This window comes from Hypanus sabinus, chromosome 8 (genome assembly GCF_030144855.1).
Source record: "Hypanus sabinus isolate sHypSab1 chromosome 8, sHypSab1.hap1, whole genome shotgun sequence".
Classification (NCBI taxonomy): domain Eukaryota; kingdom Metazoa; phylum Chordata; class Chondrichthyes; order Myliobatiformes; family Dasyatidae; genus Hypanus; species Hypanus sabinus.
The window spans coordinates 162,540,602-162,563,687 of NC_082713.1; the positions used below are offsets into that span (position 1 = coordinate 162,540,602).

The following is a 23,086-nucleotide window of genomic DNA, read 5'->3' on the forward strand; positions in this document are numbered from 1 at the left end:
AACTTCCACTGGGAGACACCTCGCTCCCCATCCAGCCTGCTGGCAGTTGCTGACCAGTCCTGTGTACTTGAAGAGCTTCCTTTCAAAGGCCTCTTCCAAGTGATCTTCCCATGGGACTGTCAGCTCCAGCATCCCCACCTGCTTCGTAGACTCAGACACAAGGACAATGTCTGGTCGCAGGGTGGTGGCTGCGATATGGTCGGGGAACCTCAGCTGCCTTTCGAGGTCCAGCAACAGCTGCCAGTCTCTTGCCGATGTTCTTTTGGCAGGTACTGGCTGCTCCCCAGCTCTGACAAAGGCAGTGGTCTGCTTGGAGGGTCGGGACCGCTTCACCCACTCCACTCCTGTGCTGATGGCTTCAATGGCAATCAATCCTATTTCAAAAATTCCTAGTTCAAAACCCATGCACTCCAATCTGATAACTTGGGTAATAGGGAAAAATCCTGGTAATATACCTAAATACTTGTGTAAAAATCCCACCGGAAGCTGAAGTACTCTGATATAAATATCAAGTACGAAAGCTGCATATTGTCAACAAATATCGAATTTCAAGATTCAATATTGTTTAATGACATTTCCTGCACACAAGGGCAACAAGAACAGAATAAGCTGGATTCAATGCAGCATAAAAAACACAAAAGATTAAAAAAAACAGTAATAATAGTCAAAAAAACACACAGAGGAAAAATATAAATACTTAGGATATATAGATTGATTGTATATCTGTAAAGTGACAGTAAGTTGTACATAAGGTGACTGATGGGAAATAATAAAATAATGGTGGAGTTAGGGGCTGAAGATGTTGATCACGGGGAAAGTAACTGTTTTTGAGTCTGGTGGTCCTGGTGTGAATGCTACCTAGCCTCCTCCCAGATGGGAGTGCGACAACCAGTCAATGATTAGGGTGGGTGGGATCCTTTGTGATGTTACTGGCCATTTTTCCATCACCTTTCTGTATATATGTCTGTGGTGGCAGGTAGGCTGGTGTCAGTGATCCGTTGGGCAGTTTTCACCATCCAGCCAAAATAAAAAGCTCTTGTGGGAATAAACAAGATATTTTCTTATATTCAGAGTCAGAATCCGGTTTAATATCACCAGCATACGTTGTGGAATTTGTTAACTTTGCAGCAGCAGTACAATGTAATACATAATAATATAGAAACAAACATCATGAATTACAGTAGGTATATATGTTTATTAAATAATTAAATTTAAAAGTATGGCAGAAACAAAACTAAAAAAGTAGTGAGGTAGTGTTCATGGGTTCAATGTCCATTCAGTTATCGGATGGCAGAGGCGAAGGAGCTGCTCCTGAATCATTGAGTGTGTGCCTTCAGGCTCCTGTACCTCCTTCCCGGTGGTAACAGTGAGACCGCTCATCCTGGGTGATGGAGGTTCTCAATGATGGATGCCGCCTTTCTAAGGTACTGCTCCTTGACGATGTCTTGGGTACTACAGAGGCTAGTAGCTGTGGCAGAGCTGACTAAGTTTACAACTTTTTTTGCAACATACTTTGATCCTGTGCAGAAGCCCCCTCCCCATACCAGATGGTGATGCAGCCTGCTAGAATGTTCTCCACGGACTTTTTTTGAACTGAATGTTTTGTATGAGATTGAATTAAAAGCCTCTTTGAAAAGAATGCATAATCAAAGAAAACACAAGGATTGTTCTGTGGTTTGTCATTAAGAGTTTATTTTCCTTTGGGAGTATAACAAAAGAATTGGAGATCTCCAGACAAAATTAAGAACCTAAATATTCTTGTATGGGAAGAGTACAGCTATAACTTTACAAAAAGGAAAGCAATTTAGCAAAGGTAACAAAATTAACAAAGAATTTCTTCAAAGGATTTATCAATGCTGAAATAAAAGCTTTTTGTTTGCTTCAAAATGTTCAAACAAATCCAGGCAAAATATACATATGTACATTTTACAATATGCGATATAAATATACAGGCTGTTCACTAAATATTCTAACTCACAATAAATATCTAAAATAATTAGGCAACAAATTAACCATATTGATCAGTTTGATAATAAGAGTCAGTTCGGACTCTTAAAAATAGTACTTTACCTTTTTTCAAATTAATAATCGCAAACACTTTACACAAAATATACAGCTGATTTTAAAATTACTGCTCCCTCCAGCTATCCAAAGCTCATGCTGGCCACTCATATGGCATGTCTACACAGAAGAAAAGCACATAATCTCCATTTCACATTGACTGCTAAAGGGTAGATGCCATTATCTCTTTAGAAAAATAAAGGAGAGAACACTTACTTTTCACCAGAATTAACAAACTAGCTGAAAGAAATTGTTGTGCTGTATGTTATTAGCAGTTACAAGTTCAGAGAATATGATTGTCCCAGATGAACAAAATGAGGAAATGTCCATGATATGCCCTCTCTTCTCCTGTTGGCTTTGACCCTGAAACTCAACCTCTTAAGATATTGGACCTTAGGACTCATTGTAACGAGGAAATGAGGCACAGGTTGTGGCTAACAGGTCCAAGATTAGGAATAAAAACATGAGAAAATCTGCAGATTCTGGAAATCCAAAGCAACACACTCAAAATGCTGTAGGAATTCAGCAGGCCAGGCAGCATCTATGGAAAAGAGTAAACAGTCAATGCTTTGGGCTGAGACCATTCTTCAGGACTTGTTCGTCCAGTTCTGCAGGAAGGTCCGGCCCGAAACGTCAACTGTTTACTCTTTTCCATAGATGCTGCCTGGCTGCTGAATTTCTCCAGCATTTTGTGTGCGCTGCCAAAGGTGTTGAATTGGGAGAGGATCCAGTAAGAGGGAATGAACTTGAGAATTCAGAGGCAGTTGTGTGGGCTGTGGGTAGAATCTGAGCCAGAGGTCATATTGGGTTCAGAATGTGCAGGATTCGAACCTCAGGTAGAATGATCTTTATGCACGACCATTAGGGAGAGAAACCAGTACATTTTTTAATGTTTGGTTAGAAGAGCTCCTACTTCACCTGCTCTTACATTAGATAAGTTCAATCATCTTCTTAGTTACAGACCAATTCCTCCAAGTCCAGCTGAGAAACTGGCTGACTCGGTGTCAGAAAAGTGCCTGACACTTTGTACACATAAATAAGAGCCACAGAGGTTTCTGAAGGAAATCTCTTGGCCACTGTAGCAACAGTACTCATTCAGCCAGCAAACTCTTAATCCTCACACTGGGGTTTCAGTAATAATAATTAAAAAAACATTTGAACTTGAAAAAGTCGTAGAGAATTGGGACTACTGTGTTTTTACCTCAGTGCCAATCACTGCCCTGTGGCTAAGACTGTGGGTGTCATAAAAGGATAATCCCCTGTACAAATAAAAATATGTACTGGGGTTTCATTGTCGTTGCTCCTCCCCGCGCCTTTTGGTGCATCAGGCAGCAGTCTTGCCGTTTCTTTAGCATTTATCTGTCTTTTACGAGGCCAACTTGCTAGCTCGATGCTCAACCCAGCACGGATGGAAGCACACAAGGGAGCCGGCAGGATTTGAACCTGGGACCACTCGCCTTGAAGTCGGGTGTGGATGTCACCTGGCACTGGGGTGTCATAAGCTAGTAAATAATTTGCAACAATGTCAGTTTACATTCTTAGTTCAGTGTTCAAATTAATCCTAAATGTCAGCATATGTCATGTAAAGTTTAGAAATGAGAATTCCATATATTTGCTGATTTACATACTGATAAAGGATAATCTGTGACTGGGAAACAAAGTTTTTCTTCAAAAAAGATAATTACTTTTTTTTCCTTATAGGGATTACTGAATACAATCTTATAGAACTAGAAATTCAGAGCTACTGGCAGGCACAGTATTTCAGTATCACTAATATGGAAAAATATAGTCTATCTACAGGATATACATGGTACATATGCCACATTAGTACTCTGCGTGCTTCCGAGTGGCAATTTTGCGCAATGTAACAACATACACATAGCCAGGCAAAGCTCAATCAGAAACTATAAGTCCGATTCAGGCATGTCAGCCATCAAGTATCCAATACCATAGCGGCCATTCGGAGCTGTGTCTGCTTCTGGAGTGGGGGATCCATTCTGCTTACGATAAATACTATTACCAACCATTGGGGAGGGCATCTCACTTTGGGTTTTGCTCTGCAGGAGACTGGCATCATCTTCCTCCAGGTTGGAGTTCTCCGTCAGGATCCGTCCTTTTTTGTAGGAGACCGAGGCCAGGGAATTGGAACCATCATCAATGAGGTTAAAATAACGAATGATGAAGACTATAGGGACGGGAAGAACTGCCAGGATGATGAGGCCGATGCAGATGGTCAAACCCCACACTGGGAAACTCAGAAACTTTTCACCAGCCTACGAAAATTGATAGAACATTGATCAAGAAGGTGGCTAAGAAAGCATATGGCAGGCTTGCCTTTATTAATCAAGGCACTGCATTCGAAAGTCAGGAATGTTGCAATTTTGTGAAACTCTAGACAAGCTACATCTGGAGTATTGTACATAGTTTTGATTGCCCCAATGAAGGAAGAATATCAAAGCTTTGGAAAAGGTGCATAAAAGGTTTACCGGGATGCTGCCTGCATTGGAGAGTTTGTGCTATAACAAGAGGCTGGACAACTTCGGTTGCTTTTTGAGAAGCAGCGGAGGGTGAGGGGAGATCTAACAGACGTTTATAAGATTGTAAGAGGGAAAGACAGAGAAGACAAACAGTATCTATCTCCCAGGGTTGAAATGTCAAAAACCAGAGGGCATGCATTTAAGGTGAGGGGGGAATGTTTACAGGAGATATGAAGGGCATGTTTTTATTAAATACTGAGCGGTGGGTGCAGAGACAGCTACTTGAGGGACTTTTAAGAGACTGTTTAGATAGGCACATGAATGTGAGGGAAATGGAAAGATATGGACATTGTGCAGGCAGAAGGAATTTGTACACTTGGCAATTTGATTTAACTGATTCTGCACAACAGAGTGGGCCAAGGGCCTGTTTCTCTGTTGTAACTGTTCTATGCTCTGTTAACAATTCGAGTCAATTGAATAATCTAATAATTGCTTCCATTATACTTCAGGCAATACATAGATGGTTTAAACTTAGGAGGATTAAGGTATTAAAATAACCAATATCAATGGATCAGAGATAATGGGCAACTATTTATATTTCATTGGAACAAAATCAGGTACAGTGTGAAGTGAGTCTGCTTCCTGATCCTGCTCTCTCCCTTCAAAATTTTACAGATTTCAATCCCAATTTACAGTTTTAAGTCACACATTCTGCAACTTTTCTGTTCAAACAACCTTGATACAATCCAACTGGCAATGATAAAAATAAATGTAGTGCATCACTCCTGCCAGTTTCAGTCACAAGATCCTGGGATATGAGTGTTGTGGGATGAAATTGAGGTGGTGGCAGTGAAGGTGGTGTGGTAAAAGTGGGGACAGCTGCTGCAGTACCCAAACAAAATTAAATCTGAATTACCTGCCAGGCCTTGTCTAAAAGTATATAAAAGACGGTGAGTTAACTAGTCTTTTTAAAAGGTGCTTTTGTCAATCTTGATTTTCTTAACTAATACTTCCCAAAAATTAATCTGAGAATGACTGAAGAGTTATATTCTCTCTCAAAGAACTTGCTGAAGAATTTCTTCTTCAGAAAAATATGACATATCATCCTTGATCGGAGCATGGTTTACCCTGGTGTAGTGCCAAATTTACAGTTGAACTGGCATTTTGGTACCCAATTTCAGGCAGGTTAAAAAACAAAACGAGAAAAAAAAATTGACATCTTAACATCTAGGCAACACTTCCACATAGATTACAAACCAGGCTATTATCTCTCTCTTCCGGTTGACATAAATTTATAATGTTGTGACTGTGTCAATGCTCCTACATGTACTATATGCAAAGCTACATTTGCTTCCCATATTGTTTCTGAATTTTTGGTGCAGAGAGCAATCAGGAACACTGGAGTAGACAAACTGCCTATGGAATTCCCTGCTATAAGTTATTAAAAATCATAAATGCAGAAGAGTAACATGCACATGAACAAACTCACACGTGTCTGTACTATATGCCTAGCATTCCTTTCAAGTATTACAGAGCAACATTTGATCAAAATAACACTCACCAATTCACTAATCCAGGCATAGTAGCCCGGTGGACTTAAGCACATCTGGACAATGCTTGCTATGAGCAGAGCAATAAGAATTAGTGGAGAGACGTATTTCCATGTATAATAGTAGTATCGGAATGGAGTAAAACCCAGCATATCCTTTAAGTCCTCCATGAACCTATGGAAATGGAACACAGTTGTGCATTATAATATACTAGGTTGTGTTTTAATTGTAGTCTATTTGTTTATTGTAGATAGATTTTTTATGTGATTCTTTACAAACGAGCTTGTCACTTTTAATCTGGCCTGCTGACTTCGGTGAAGTTAGATAGAAAACAATTGTGAATCCCCTTGGGAAATTTATGCACGATTTTTCACAGATCTCTTGAAAGTGCAATTGTCAGTGAGAAGGCAAATCCACAAAAGCTTAAGACCATAAGATATATGAGCAGAATTAGGCCATTTGGCCCTTCGAGTCTGCTCTGCTACTTCATCATGGATAATCCATTTCCCATTTCTGCCTTCTCCCTGTATCCCTTCATGCCCTGACTAATCAAGGATCTATCAACCTCTGCCTTAAATATACCCAATGACTTGGTATCGACAGCCACCTGTGGCAATGAATTCCACAGATTCACCACTCACTGGCTGAAGAAATTCCTCATCTACAATCTAAATTCTATTCTGAGGTTGTGTCCTCTGGTCTTAAACTACCCCACCTTTGGAAACATCCCCTCCATATCCACCTTATCGAGACCGTTCAACATTCATTAGGTTTCATGAATGAGGGTCACCCCTCATTCTTCTGAATTCCAGTAAGAGTAGGCCCAGAGCCATCAAAACACACCTCATACGATAAGCTTTTCATCCTGGAACCATTTCTGTAACTCTCCTTTGAGACCTCTCCAATGTCAGCACATCCTTTCTTAGATAAGGGGCCCAAAACTGCTCACAATTCTCCAAGTGAGACCTCACTAGTGCCTTATCAAGCCTCAACGTCACATCCTTACTTTCATATTCCAGTCCTCTTGAAACGAATGGTAACTTCGCATTTGTCTTTCCCACCATCAGCTCAACCTGCAAATTAACCTTCAGGGAGTCCATTTCCAATCACTGGATGAGTTGAGACTGCAATAACTAAATTAGAAATAGATCACACTAGGATGCTCCTACGGGGCTGCAGTGAACTGCAGCTAAATAGATTAAAAGGTGGTATGTGCAAGTGTCACAGTAGCTCAGGTTACCAGGCCAGAATCTGCAGTCAATAGGAGGCCCAAACCTTCCTGATCCTGAAAGGGCAAGCCCTTGCCATAACACAATGCCTCCACATGGATATGCCAGAACAAACCCCACACAAGAAACACTGGATAAATGGCTAAGTAAAGCCTGCAAATTTAGCCAGGTGTCATTCTATCAAAGGTCTTGAAACTGTTCGAATCCCTATGACTTCATAAAGGATCCAAAAAGTTTGAATATTCATTAACAAGTTAAAGAACATAACTTACATATAATTAAACACATTTATTTAAGTGAAATCAGTTAAATGTGAACTATCTAATACCTAACAAACTTTCTCAAAACGATTTTTCATTCAAAGCCACAAGACCTTAAGACATAGGAGCAGAATTAGACAATTTGGCTCATCGTGTCTGCTCTGACAATTCATCATGGCTGATCCATTTTTCCTCTCAGCACCAATCTCCTGCGTTCTCTGTATCTCTTCATGCCTTAACCTATCAAGAATCTATCAATCTCTGCCTTAAATATACATAAAGACTTGGCCTCCATAGCTGCCTGTGGTAAAGAATTCCATAGTTTCACCACTAATGCCTCCGCAATCCCTTTAGCCACCTCCTTCAGAACCCCGGGGTGTACACCATCTGGTCCAGCTGACTTATCTACCTTCAGACCTTTCAGTTTTCAAGAATTTTCACCCTAGTAATGTAATTTTACATACTTCATGACCCCTGACACCTGGAACTTCCACCACAGTGTTTCTAGTGTTTCTCCACAGTACAGACTGATGCAAAGTATTTATTCAGTTTGTCTGCCATTTCCTTGTCCATTATTACTACCTCTCCAGCATTGTTTTCCAACAGGCCAATACCCCATCATGTCTTTTTTATACTTTTATATATCTGGAGAAACGTTTGGTATCCCCTTTAATATTATTGGCTAGCTTACTTTCATATTCCATCTTTAACTTCTTAATGAATTTTTTAAATTGTCTTCTGTGGGTATTTAAAGGTTTCCCAATCCTCCAACTTCCCACTAATCTGTGCTCTATTATATGCCTTCTCTTTGGCTTTTATGTTGGCTTTGACTTCTCTTGTTAGCTTTTTATTGTCATTGAACTATGTATAATATACCATCAAATGAGACGACGTTTCTCTGGACCAGGGTGAAAATCACAGTAGTACATATAACACACAGTAACAGGAAAGTAAAAATTATACCTACAAATGAATTATGCATTAATAAACTAAGTAAAGTGCATACATTTAATATGTAGGGATCAAAACAAGTTAACTGGTGACACTTCAAATATGATACAGCAGGGAGTTCAGAAGCCTAATGGCCTGAGGGAAGAAACTGTTTCCCATCCAGACCGTTCTTGTCTTTATGCATGGCAGAAAGTCAAAGAGAATGCTGGATGGATGCATAGGATCCCTGATAATACTTAGGGCCCTGCGTATGCAGCGCTCCTGATAAATGTTCTCGATGGATGGTGGGGAGAATTCAAGGATATCACTCAATAAAGCAATACAACGCTATAATGGAGACACACAATGGACAACTTGTGCTCTTGCTGCTGAAAAGGGCTCGTACAATGAATATATAAGGTAAAGTAAGAAGGCGTAATGTGAAGAATTAATTACATTTTCAGTTATCCATTTCCTTTGTTATACATTTTACCAAATGAAGTACAATTATTATAGGGGTGTGGATGCGTACTTATCTGTGCCATAAACCCAAGCAACAGTGACGTTCTCCAGGATAACCACAATCAGAAGGGGCAGGGTAGCTGAGTAATCATCAAACATGGTAACGAAGTAGTTTCCAGAGCGCTGTACAAAGACCAGGCCAATACCGAAAGCTACGAGACAACAGCCAACTAGAGCAAAGAAAAATAGATATTATGGAGCTGACAGGCAGCCAAGGTACATTGCAAATCAGCTACAAATAAGCTGACTGTAATCCTCTAATTGCTAGCAGGGGTAAGCATGAAAAGGAGGCAGAATTTGAAAATTGCAAGCCTTTTCCGCACAGTGTTTGCAGAATAAAGGCACCAGTGTTTCTTGTCCAAAACCTTTCATGACTCTACACTGGAAATAAAATTTATACATTGTCCACTGTGAGACTTTCAATACTTATTTTATTCACGTACAGAGATGGGAACAGAGCTCTCACTTGTTGGTTGATTTGGAATTTAAAGTATAGCCCTCAAGTCGGAGCTGAACAATGAAATGCTGAAACTTTAATATAATTCCCATGCAAGATAGAACCTCCAGATCCACGAAGGTAAACTGCGTGAACAAACTTCTAGTTGACTCAGCAAACAATAACCATTTTGCACAAAGATCCTGTTGGATTTTCATGATATTCGAAGGGGCTGCCAGTAATCAACATACAGCCCACGGAGCTGAAGAGGGGCGTGGAATGTCAGAGGTTTCGTCAGGCCACTGTTGAGTCCTGTTGAGCTCAGTCTCAGAGTCACAAAACACTGGGCCACAGGCCCTGAATAAAACATAAGGAGCTGTCTGGAGTCTGGACTACGATGGGAGGTACTGGCAATGTCCATTTATGTCATGTTTAGATTGGGTAATAGCATGTAGTCTAGACCTCCCAAACAATGGGGTTATGGGCAGTTATCTTAATTTTCAATGCGTATATGACAGTATCGGACATTGTTGTACTGTATTTCATTTAATTATACTTACAAACACACACACACAAACTTGAATATGCACTGACGTATGCCCGCAGGAAAATAAATCTCAGAGTTGTCTAATGTGACATGTATGTACTTTGATAATAAAACTCACTTTGAACTTTGATATATCCAGTAAGAAACATCTACATGAAAGGCTGTCGTAGGAAAGCAGCATCCATCACCAGAGATCCACACCACCCAGGCCATGCTCTTCTCCCACCACTGCCATCAGGTAGAAGGTACAAGAGCCTCAGGACTCGCACCTCCAGGTTCAGGGACAGTTACTACCCCTCAAGCATCAGGCTCTTGAACCAAAGGGGACAACTACACTCACTTGCCCATCCATTGAAATGTTTCCACAACCAATGATCTTTTTTTTAAGGACTCCCTACCTTGTTATTTCATGTTCTCATTATCCATAATGCTATTTATTTATATTTGCATTTGCACAGTTGGTTGTCCTCTGGTTGACCTTCCTTTAATCCTGTTATAGTTACTAATCTATAGGTTTACTGAGGAGGCTGACCGGGAAAAGGAATCTGGTTGTATGTGGTGACATATATGTACTTTGATAATATACTTTGAACTTTAACACAAGCTTTGAAGGAAGTCTCCTTAGGTCCTATCCATATTCATTCACCTTCCATATTATCTAAGCTGAATGTTCTTGACGCATGCAATTTTTGTTAAGGAATGAAGTGTCACTTCATGGCCTTTCTACTTACTGGTCAAGATTTCTTTGCGCACTTTGAATGTATCCACCAGTGGTGTGAGTATTCCTTCAATGGTGCCGAACATGCTGCCCAAGCCTAGGTTTACCAGCATTAGGAAGAACAACACTGACCAGAAGGGGGATGCTGGGAAATGAGTCATGGCCTCAGTGAAAGCGATGAAGGCTAAACCAGTACCTTGTACAGCCTGCAAAACACACATAGCCAGTGCAAGATCAAGTAAGACAATACATTTGCTCACTATAACATCAGAATAGAAGAGAAGCTTTATGCATTGGTCGCATGAAGTTGATGACTCTGGACCTGTGTTCACTGGAATTCAGAAGATTGAGGGGTGACCTCATTGAAACCTATCGAATGTTGGTAGGCCTCGATAGAGCGGACGTGGACAGGATGCCTCCTATGGTGGGAGAGTCTAGGATAAGAGCACACAGCCTCAGGGTAGAGGGGTGTCATTTTTCAACGGAGATGAGGAAGAATTTCTTTTGCCAGAGTGTGGTGACTCTGTGGAACTTGTTGTCATATGTCCCTGTGGAAACCAAGTTACTGTGCATATTTATGGCAGAGGTTGATAGATTCTTGATTAACCAGGGCTGAGAGGGAAATGGATCAGCCATGATGAAATGGTGGAGCGTATGTAATGGGGCCAAATGGCCAATTTCTACTCCTGTACCTTATGACCTTATGGTCTATATCATTCTTGTAAGGCATCAGAGATATAGGGGCAAATTTGATGCTTTGCTGCCCACTAGCCTTGGGTAGTTCCACAGATTATAATCCTGCGGCCCTCTAAAGACAAAGACAATTTGCTGCTCAGACACCTGAATACTGAACGGCTGAACACGTTCAAAGCTGATCAGTCATTTCCACTTTTGTTATCTGTTAGAGCATATTCTGGTCTTAGGGTGTACAGTAATGTATTAAACAGCAACCAAACTTTAGATCTGAATGTGGATTGTAGATTATATTTAAAATGCAGCTCTGGACAGCAGATCCCTAGAGCCAAGAATTGCTGTCAACAGGAAAACCAGACAATACTGATTTAACTTTCATTTTGGGTGTTTGGAGTGTGGGTGCAAAGAAGGAGGTGTGAAGATGATATGTAATTCAAAGAAAGCATTGTAGATAAATTGTAAATATAGAGTTGTCCTTTGATCTTTAACATATAATAAGTGTAATACTGGGTTGAACAGGCCTCTTCCTTTGAAAGGGCCTTAACCTGCTGTGTCTCATTTTGTCGACTAAAGGACTTCTTCGTAACTATCAGCCGCATCTCTCTGGTGATTTTGTGCACACTACAACATCATCTATATCACCAACAAACATTTACTTAACATAGATACACATAATGCTGTTATATAAGATTATGGTTATTTATTCTCATTATTATCTCATCATTATGCCATTATTTCCGTTTGTCTATTAGGTACCAATGTTCACTGACATCAAATTAAGTGGATGAAGACCCTCCCTCGAGTCCATCTCTCTGCCCAGATAATGTGATCTTCCCCACCCAAACAAAAGGTGGGACAACTGCAGTGCTCAGAGCTTACTCAGTTTAATTATTAGCTGACCTGGTTAAGTTCATCCTCCAGTTGACATGAATCCAAACCTAACTTCTGAAAGTCTTCTTCTTTCACTTCCTTTATGATGTTGTACATCTGATGGTAATCGGTGGCTGAAACATCAGACAGATTAACGTGGTGAGGGATGAGGTCATGACTGATAACTCCTGCCTTCAGCATTTCCAGGATCTTGTCTGTATTTCTGCAACGTAACCAACAGGACTTCATCAAATTGAGGAAGAGCGTTCATACCTGGGCAAAAGCACGGTCACTGTTATTTAGCAGCAAGGCAGCACCCACCTAGCAACACACTTCTCATTTATTATATTTGCCTTGAAGCCCAAGACAGCAAACACCACCAGTGTTGCTAAGATGGACGTGAAGAAGTTGATCAAGGACACGAGGACCGCATCAAAATGGCAGTTGTTGTTACGTTTGTTGTAGCTGGAGAAGGCAATCACGCCACCAAATCCCAGGCCAAGAGCAAAGAACACTTGTGTCGCAGCCCCTCTCCAGACCTGAGGGTCCAGCATGATCTCCAGCTGTGAGGGAGAGAACAACATGTGAGTAATCCACAGTTCAAGCGCAGTCATCACTGCAAAAGGAACCCAGTCAAAATGACAGAATCTAAATGGATAAAACTGAAGAATTAATTATTAAATGAAGATAATCTGGAAACACTTTTAAAATAAGCAGTGGATCTCTCCTGATATTTGTACTGGATCAAATTTCCTCATCTATTGGATTTAGAGATCGACAGAAAAATAACAGGCCTTCTAGGCCCAACCACCCATGTGACCTGTACATCTGTGGAATGGGGGAGGACCATGAGGAGAAAACCCACATGGTTACCGGAAGAAAGTACAAACTCATTAACAATAGCAGAGTGGAAAAATAATTTTGCTACCAGACACTGAGGAGATTTCAACCCAATTGCTGATATCACAAGAGTTTGTTCACAATGTCTCCTTCTGCTGACTAAACTTAGTAGCTTTCCATCAGCAGGAGATCCCAACCTGGGATCCAGGGACCCCTCAGTTCATGGCATAAAGAAGGTTGGAACCCCCCTCCCCCACTACACTAAAGCAATAATAGGAATAATTTCTCTGAGTTCCTGAAAGCTTTTTGCATTCTATGGGAGTCATGTTTATATTATTGTGCATGAGTTGTATGGCCTCTGTAAAAGTACAGAAGGGAAAATGGTTCTCCTCGTAAATCAGGTTGGAAGAGTGATGCACCCAACAATGTTCCCTCTAATTTGTAATTACCAGTGTGTGCAAAAATCTTATGCTGTGGAATTTTTTACCCAGTGAAAACAACTTGTACACACTGAATTTTTAAGTGGAAGTAAACCTGAAGCTATTCTAAGGACGTCCAATCTGTTGTACATTGTTTGAAAGAAATAAAACTACATGAGAAGCCAGAAAAGATAATGTGATTGTATACAATCATGAAATATACAGTACTTAACATGCCAATTAGGTAGAGGGAAGTGCAGTTTAAATTCCTTAGTGTGCAAGTGGCAAAAGATATGTGGACATGCACACGCACATGCCTTAAGGGAACATTGGTATCCAACAGAGCTCTGATCCTGATGGCCGACTTAGTAAGTGGCTACTTTAAACTGTGCCTAGACTTGGAGCTTGTAAACACTAGGAGTCACCATGTCACAAAGTTACAGGAAAGTACAGCATAGAATCAGGCCCTTTAGCCCATCCAGTCCATGCCGAACCATTTAAAGTGCCTACTCCCACTGACCTGCACTGGGGCCATAGCCATCCGTACCCCTACCACCCATGTAGCTGTTCAACTTAAGTGTTGAAATTGAACTCGCATGTACCACTTGTGCTGGCAGCTTGTTCCGCACTGTTTTGACCCTCTGAGTGAAGAAGTTTCTCTTATGTTCCCCTTAAACTTTTTACATTTTACCCTTAACCATTACCTTTGATTGTAGTCCCACCAAACCTCAGTTGAAAAACCCTGCTTGCATTTACACTATCTATAACCCTCATAATTTTGTATACCGTTATTAAATCTCTTCTCAATCTTTTATGTTCCAAGTCATAAAATCCTAACCTATTCAATCTTCCCTTATAACTCAGGTCCTTCAGACTCAGCAACATCCTAGTAAGTTCTCTCTGTACTCTTTCAAACTTTTTACATCTTTCCTGTAGGTGGATGATGAAACCTGCACACAATACTCCAAATGGGGCCTCACCAATATCTTGTCTGACTTCAACATAACATCCCACGTACTGAAGTTCTACTTGGATTACCAAGGCTTGGCCTGGTCCAATTGTCGTACAGTGTTCCATTTGCTTAGGCCTCACTGCACTACCCGTCCTTCATAAAAAAACAAAGTTACTGCACAAAAACACCTTTGTTAGCAGATCTATCAGGCAGGGTCCTGTAGCAAAGGGGAACAATTGCTCCTGTGGGGTAGTTTCCTGAGCAAAGTGCTCAAACCATATTTATTGAATGCCTCATCTCTAAAATCTCACAAATAAGCTTGCCATCAGTTCCTCTATGGGTACCTGTTCACTGCCCCTCATATAGCAGCAGTGTGCAGGAGACTGCGCCCATCCTGTTTATGGGCTGTTTGTCCCAACCCCATCAGGGAAGAGGCTACATAGCATCCAATCTTACACCCACTGACCCACGGGACCACTCCTCACTACTATTAAATCGTCCATAACCAGCCACTCCTACCTATGGCCTCTCAGCATCCTCCAGTCGCCCCACCGCCACTTTCAGCTTACACTTCACACCTACGCACTGCTGTGATGTAACAGCGAGCATGATGCTATTACAGCTTAGGGCGCTGGAGTTCAGAGTTCAATCCCGGCATCGCCTGTAAGGTGTCCGACTGTCTTCCCTGTGGAATATGTGGGTTTTCTCCAGCTGCTCCCGTTTCCTCCCACGGTCCAGTAAGTTGGTCATTGCAAACTGCCCCGTGGTTAGACTAGGATTAAGTCAGGGAGGTTGCTGGGCGGCAGGGCTCGTAGAGGCAGAGAGGCCTATTCTACACTGTATCTCAATAAACAAATAAATATCAACACTGACACAGCCACCATCTTTTCATTTGCTCTGCAGCCACCTAGAAGACATTTTTTTGTCAAGAGTCACTTTGTCACTTCATCATTTCCTGTCAGTCACCTATGTACAGGTTCTCCTGCACCCGGAGTCCCTCTATGTACTGTACATTCAGTCAGTCTATCTATACTGTAGAAGCTAATCTTATGCATATACAGCTACACACAGTTACTTGTACATTATGTTTTACAGGATCGCGTTTACATTTATATTTATTGTGCTTTTTTAATGCTGTATCGGATCCGGAGTAACAATAACTTTGTTCTTCTTTTCACTCGTGTACTGAAGAATGACAATAAACAATCTTGTGCAATTGTTCATCTCCTTTTGGCAAGAAGATCTGGAAAGGGATGCAGTGGATCTTAACGAAATTCACCCAAGCCTGATGTGGACTGTTCCTGGGGACACATATTTGTTGATCTTCCAGTGCAAGGAGATATCTGACTGGCTCATTATAGGGTCCACGAATACCTGTTGTGGAATACAGAGAAGCTCAGCAAGACCACTGCAAAGGTTTCTTGGGGAAGGACCACAGTCTAGGGTCTTGCCACTATGGGGCACTTAAGTGTTGTACTCTATACCAGCATCGCAAACGCTTCACTGATGAGATGCTTAAAGAAGAAATAATTCCAGTTTTGAAAGGCTTGTCATATGAAGAGCATTTGTAGATTCAAGGTCTATACTCACTGGAGTTTAGAATAATGAGGGGTGACCTCATTGAAACCTATCAAGTGTTAAAAGGCCTCAATAGAGTGGATGTGGAGAGGATGTTTCTTATGGTGAGACAGTCTAAAAAGACCAGAGGACACAGCCTCAGAATAGAGGGATGTCCTTTCAGACAGAGATGAGGAATTTGTTTAGACTGAGGGTGGTGAATCTGTGAATTCATCATCACAGGTGGCTGTGGAGATAAGTCATTGGGTGTACTTAAGGTAGATGTTGCTAGATTCTTGATTAGTCAGGGCATGAAGGGATATAGGGAGAAGGAAGAAGATTGGGGCTGAGAGGAAAAGTGGATCAGTTATGATAAAATACACTAATTCTACTACATCTTATGGTCTTATGATCTTATTTATGGCATTTGTACATTGTCAGAGAATGCTTTGAATTGCTTGATAAAATGAATTTAGATGAAGTCCTGATTATATTTAATCTACATGATAAAGTACCCTTACAAATGAATAGAACATGCTGGGAATTGTATACCCAACTGTGTCTGACCACTTAGCATTCTCCAAATTACAGAACCCCCTTGAGAGGTACGTACCATACAAAACACTGGCGGGGAATCTCTACCATTGAAAGCTGGTCTCAAAATTTCTATGTATTAGAAGTAGACATCACCATTATTATGTGCCGTACAACATGGGTGATCATTGTCTCTGACCATGATTATTTTTGACAAATTTTTCCACAGAAGTGCTTTGCCATTGTCTTCATTTGGACAGTGTCTTTACAAGAGGGGTGGCCCAACTATTATCAATACTACGAAGAGATTGTCTGTCAGACATCAGTGGTTGCGAAAGACTATAAGACCATAAGACATAGGAGCAGAATTAGGCCATCTGACCCATCGAGTCTGCTCTGCCATTCCATCATGGCTGATCCTTTTTTCTTCTCATCCTCAACTCCAGCACCTGGCCTTCAACCCGTAACTCTTGATGCCACGTCCAATCAAGAACCTATCAATCTCTGCCTTAAATACACTGAACGACCTGACCTCCACAGCTGCACGTGGCAAAAAATTCCACAAATTCGCCACCCTTAGGCTAAAGAAATTTCTCTGCATCTCTATCTTGAAAGGGCGCCCTTCTATCCTGAGGCTGTGCCCTTCTGTCCTAGATTATCTCACCATGGGAAACATCCTTTCCACATCTACTCTGTCTAGGCCTTTCAACAATCAAAAGGTTTCAGTGAGATACCACCCCCCCCCCAATCCTTCTGAGTTCCAGTGAGTACAAAGCCAGAACTATCAAACGTTCCTTGTATGATAACCCTTTCATTCCTGGAATCTTCCTTGTGATCCTCCTCTGGACCCTCTCCAATGCCAGCACAACCTTTCTAAGATGAGGGGCCCAAAACCGTTCACAATACTGAAAATGAGGCCTCACCAGTGCCTTATAAAGCCCCAGCATCACATCCTTGCTCTTGTATTCTAGACCTCTTGAAATGAGGTCTAACATGGCATTTGCCTTCCTCACCATCGACTCAACCTGCAAGTTAATCTTCAGGGTGTTCTACACAAGGGCCACTGAGGTCAGGCTAATTGGTCTATAATTTCCTTTCTGCTGCATTCCTTCTTTCTTAAAGAGTTGTGATATGCACCAGCTGCTTATGCAACCATCCATCATCACCTGTACCCATGGCTTCACATGACCCTGATCGACGTGGCGGGGGGAGGGGGGGTCTAAGCAGGTGCTACACCTTGCCCAGGGGTGACCTGCAGCCTAGTGGAGGGAAGGAGCACTTTCGGTGGGGACGTGTCTTCACATCTCCACCCCTCCACCCAACTAGACATAGTAGTGTTTCTATATTTGCCACTTGAAACGGGATCACACTACATATGACTATAAACATTTGAATGATCACTCTGGCATCACCCGCTTTGCCAGTAATCACCAGTTTCTATAATTTCTTATAAAATTAAATATTTAATCTTACAAAAAAAATTATTGTTACAGTTGTTAGACATTACAATTGTTGGACAGCAGTCTTGAAAATGAAAATATTCTGATTTTTCAAAATAAGACGGTCTTTAACTGCAGTACATTTAATTATAATGGGCTTATGACAACTTCATACCTACACATAATTAGCGTACAATAGATAATTCTCATGTGGAAATGTGCTTAGATAATTGAAAGCTGGAAATAGGGCACCTGGATCCACTGATATGATGCACAAATCTTTTCCTACCTTTCTTCATCTACATTCATCAGCATTCCCTTTCTTTGCTTTCCCCCTTGAGTATATTTCCATTCCTCCTTCTACACACTTCAATTAACAAGTTGTACATTCTAATCACTGCCTGGCTGAAGATATTTCTCTTAAATTCTGTCCAGAACATATTAATAGCTAACAGCTCCATATCCCTTTTAATTATGAAATTACTTGCTTTTCCCCTTATACTGCCAAGACTTGTGTAATATTGCCTGTCCTACAGGTCTGGGGGTATTATGGGGGTATCCAGGGAGGAATGGCACCTCTGGTGAAGGGGCTTGCTGTGTCCACTCTGGGGCAGCTCACACACCTTTGGTCCTCACCGGGCACTCAGCTCTCCCCTGTGGCTCCAAGTCGCTGCTTACACGTGACAGTGGCCACACTCCAGTACACCACTTCGACGGGTGGGCTAAGCCAGGTGAGGATAGCTGGCAGCCTCACACCCCAGCGAGATGGGGGCACGCCTGACCCTGCAGGTGAAGTCAGCTCCAGCTGACTGGGCGGACGAGAGCTGCAGTGAGATCTAACGGCCAGGAAGGTGGTACTGCCACACTCTGGGGAGAGAAAAGGGTATGACAAGGCACAGGAGATGTCATGGTCCACTGCAACCAAGGAAGACCCTAGTTTGTGACTCTCGTCCGTACCACTGAACCTGGACTTCTGAGGTCGAGAGAGTTGAAATGTCCCAGTGCAATGGCACTTCCACTTTAAAAACTTTCCGCACGGATTTCCTGTTATCGCTGAATACGATGAACAACCACCATTGGTCTAGACTTTTAACCCTCTTGGGCATATAAACCAGCATCTGTTATGTTATACATGCGTTCATCTTTAGACAATGACACACGTTTCTATTGACTGATTATAACGTACTTGGAGTGTGTACTTTTCCAATTAAAATAAGGCTTGCTTGCAATTTTTTGCTTCTATTAAACAAACATTCAGCTTAAAGGAATAAAGAACAGTTTGTCTGCATCGTGTATCCTTCCTCCAAGTAACAGGATCAGCATCGTCAGTTATTACCATATAGAAACCACTAGGTGGCGAGAAATAGAATAAATGGAAGTGTTTAATTGAAAACCTACCACTAGGTGGCATCATCAACCATCAAGCAGACCGTTCTGAGCACATTACAAAAGTAGTCTACAAATTAGCCTTTTTTTTAACTTATTCCATTCTATTTCAAAAAACTGTACTTCCCCATGCCTGCTGCAGGTTAACAGTACAATGTCTCAGGACATACCTTAGGGGTAAACATGTAACGGATGCCATCAAAAGAACCCTTCAGAAGAAGGCCTCGAACCAGAAAGCAGACAAGTACAACGTAGGGAAATAGAGAGCTAAAGTACATCACCTGAAAAAAAAATGCATGAAGAGACATTAGTCCACAGCAGCACACAAAGACATGTGAAGACCAATGGCTTGATAAGTATAATGTAACTAAGTCTACTTGACTTTACTATATGGAGCAATACACATTAATCCTGCTGGGCTTTATTTTGTATAGTGGACATACGGCTGAACAGTAGAAAATAACCATCTTTGAAATGATGACTTCTGGCCCAGTACAACAGCCAGTGTATATCTGTGAATGGATACTGCAAAAATTCAGATCACACGGGCACGGGGTCATACGTAGAACACAGAACAGAAAACACTACATCACAGTGCTGGTCCTTTGGCCCATGATGTCATGCCAGCGTTTTAACCTACTCCAATCTAACCCTTCCCTCCCACATAGCTGTCCATCTTTCATCTATGTGCCTACCCAAGAATCTCTTAGATCTCTCTGTTATCTGTGTCTATCCCCAATCCCAGCACTACCACTCTACACAAAAAATCTGCCTCTGACATACCCCTATGCTTTCCTCCAATCACCTTATGTCCCTCATGCTAGCTATTACTGCCCTGAGGAAATGGAGCTGGCTCTCTGCTCTAGCCATGCTGGTCTTATACACCTCTATCAATTCAACTCTCATCCTCCTTTGCTCCAAAGAAAATAGCCTTAGTTTGCACAACCTTTCTGCATGAGGCATGCTCTCTAATCAACACAGCATTCTGGTAGATCTCCTCTGCACCCTCTCTAAACCTTCCACATCTTTCTTATAATGGGGCAACCAGAACTGAACATGATGTTCCAAGTGTGGACTAACTAGAATTTTATAGAGCTGCAACATAGTCTCACAGCTCCTGAATTCAATTCCCCTGTTTAATGAATGCTAAAACACCAGACGCTTCCTTAACCACTCAATCAATGTACACAGCAACATTGAGGAATCTATGGACATAGACCCTAATATTTCTCTGTCCGCCATAATGCTGGTAATCCTGCAATTAACCTGATCGACCTTCCAAAGTTAATCAATTCACTGTTCGCCTGTTTGAAGTCTATCTGTCACTTCTCAGCCCTGCTCTGCACCAATGTCCCATTGTAACCTTCTACACTACATACATCACCAATCATCATGTCATCTGCAAACTTACTGACCCAACCTTCCACTTCATCATCTGTCATTTATAAAAATCACAAAGGGCAAGAGTTCTAGAACAAATCCCTGTGGAACACCACTAGTCACAGACCTTTACACAGAATATACTCCATCCACTATAATTCTTTAAAAGTAAAAACCTACACATACTGGAAACCTGAATCAAGACAGAAAATGCCTGAGAAACTCAGAAGGAAGACAGCATCTGTGGAGAAAGTCATGCTTCAAGTCTATAACTCTTAATTAGTAAAGTTAGGAGAGACATGTCTTGACTGTAAACAGAAAGTAATGAGAACAGATCACAAATACTTGATCTCATCATCCAAGCCCAAATATTGCTTTTGAACTCTTTTGAAAAAAAAGGGCAAATAACCATAAATAGCTCCTTGGACACAGAACAGTTGAACTAGTTCATCATACTTCAGTAATCTTACTAAATGGAAAAATTTGGATTGTTGACATGGCATCAGCTCACTGACTATTGAGTGCACGATGGGCCTGTCAGAAAACATATTAAAAGGGAGCTATGTTCTTTTTCCAAGATACACTGATCTATTGAATAGGTTCAGTGGAGCTGGATTAATATTATAGGTGTTACACTCTGATTTCAATCCCAAACTAAAATAGGGTGCACTTTAAGTAGCAACAGGAGCAATCGCACTATTTAAATGTGCCACCACAAGTACCAGTCTGGAGATGTATTGGAAATCGTTTGATGTTCAGACTAGCGATTTTATCAATATCATCAAAACTGAAGCCATTGATGCCACTGGACTATTGCATGGCCTTTATAAGACTTCCCATTCTCTGATGCCATCAAGGATGATCACCCAGAAATGTATTATCAGTGTCAGAAGTGTAATATGGTAGAAGGGAAATGTATAATCCTCCTTAAGTTTGATTCCATTACCATCAGTGTAAATAAGGCACATTCTCCTTCACTAAGTACCTTGGGACAGCAAGGATCAATGTTCAATGTTCAAAGTAAATTTATTATCAAAATACATACATGTCACCATATACAACCCTGAGATTCAGTTTCTTGTGGGCATACTCAGTAAATCCAATAACCATAATGGGAGGCTACAACCAACAACATGGACAAACAGCCGAAGCGCAAAAGACAACAAATTGTGCAAATATAAAAGAAAGAACTACAACAATAATAAATAAATAAGCAATATCAAAAACATAAGATGAAGAGTCCATGGGTTGTGGGAACAGTTGAGTGAGGAGGCATAGCAGTTAGTGCAATGCTGTTACAGCGCTGGCAACCTGGGTACAATTCCACCGCTGTCAGTAAGGAGTCGGTACAATCTTCCCTCCCCATGACCAGCTGGGTTTTCTCCAAGTGTTCTGGTTTCCTTCCACATCCTGTAGGGGTACAGTTAAGATTAATAAGTTGTGGTCATGCAATGATGGTGACGGAAGAATGGCCACATGCCCCCAGCACACCCTCAGACTTGGACTGTGTTGGCCAACAACCCTTTTTACTGTATGTTCCAATGTACATGTGATAATCCTGCCACACCACTGCCTGTGGCATACACATCTGGAAACATAGAACAATCAACATTATGTGCCGCGGTTTGCCATTGCCTCCTTCTGGGCAATGGGTGACCCCATTCATTATCAAATACTCTTCAGAGATTGTCTGTCTGATGTCAATGGTCACATAACCAAGACATGTGATATGCACCAGCTGCTCATACGACCATCCATCACCTGCCCCCATGGCTCCCCTTGACTCAGATCAGGGGGCTAAGCAGGTGCTACATCTCGCCCAAGAGAGACTTGCAGGCTGGTGGAGGGAAGGAGTGCCTTACACCTCCTGTGGTAGAAGATGTAACTTCACCTCACCACCCTAACAAACAATGGCTTATTTAAATACTGCAGTAAAGAATATGAAACTAGCCTACAACTGAATGAAGATTGCTTTAGATTGGTTAAGGTTCTTTCTGCTGCAAGAGATTCGTTTTCTGTACACGTGGGTTTTGCGGACCTGGGCGACTTCTTCAAGTTCATCCATGGAACAGTTCAATTTCTTCTCTTTTAATGTATTGATTTCCCCTTCTCGAGGTGGGTGAGGTCCTGTCTGAATCCGTGATTTACAGCGGCAAACTGCGGTTCCTCACAGCTGTGGTCACCCGCTCTAGTACCTCGCCAAATGGCCTGGCGTTTTTGACATCTCCCGGCGTGCCCTGGAAGATGTGTGCCTTTGGGGTGTGGCCCTGTTGACGACCCAATTCC

The 23,086-nt window shown here is 41.6% G+C and overlaps 1 protein-coding gene across 1 annotated transcript in view; it reads right to left on the reverse strand.

Moving 5' to 3' along the window:
* Window positions 1-3,137: 3,137 nt before the first annotated feature.
* Window positions 3,138-23,086, reverse strand: part of slc6a15 (solute carrier family 6 member 15) — a 40,818-nt gene continuing 20,869 nt past the window's right edge. The window contains exons 5-11 of the mRNA XM_059976589.1: window positions 19,591-19,701; window positions 12,615-12,856; window positions 12,324-12,516; window positions 10,744-10,936; window positions 9,040-9,199; window positions 6,100-6,262; window positions 3,138-4,334 (exon numbers count right to left, since the gene is read on the reverse strand). Coding sequence (XP_059832572.1) covers window positions 3,966-4,334; window positions 6,100-6,262; window positions 9,040-9,199; window positions 10,744-10,936; window positions 12,324-12,516; window positions 12,615-12,856; window positions 19,591-19,701 — 1,431 coding nt within the window. The 3' untranslated portion in view covers window positions 3,138-3,965. The remainder of the gene's footprint in view (window positions 4,335-6,099; window positions 6,263-9,039; window positions 9,200-10,743; window positions 10,937-12,323; window positions 12,517-12,614; window positions 12,857-19,590; window positions 19,702-23,086) is intronic.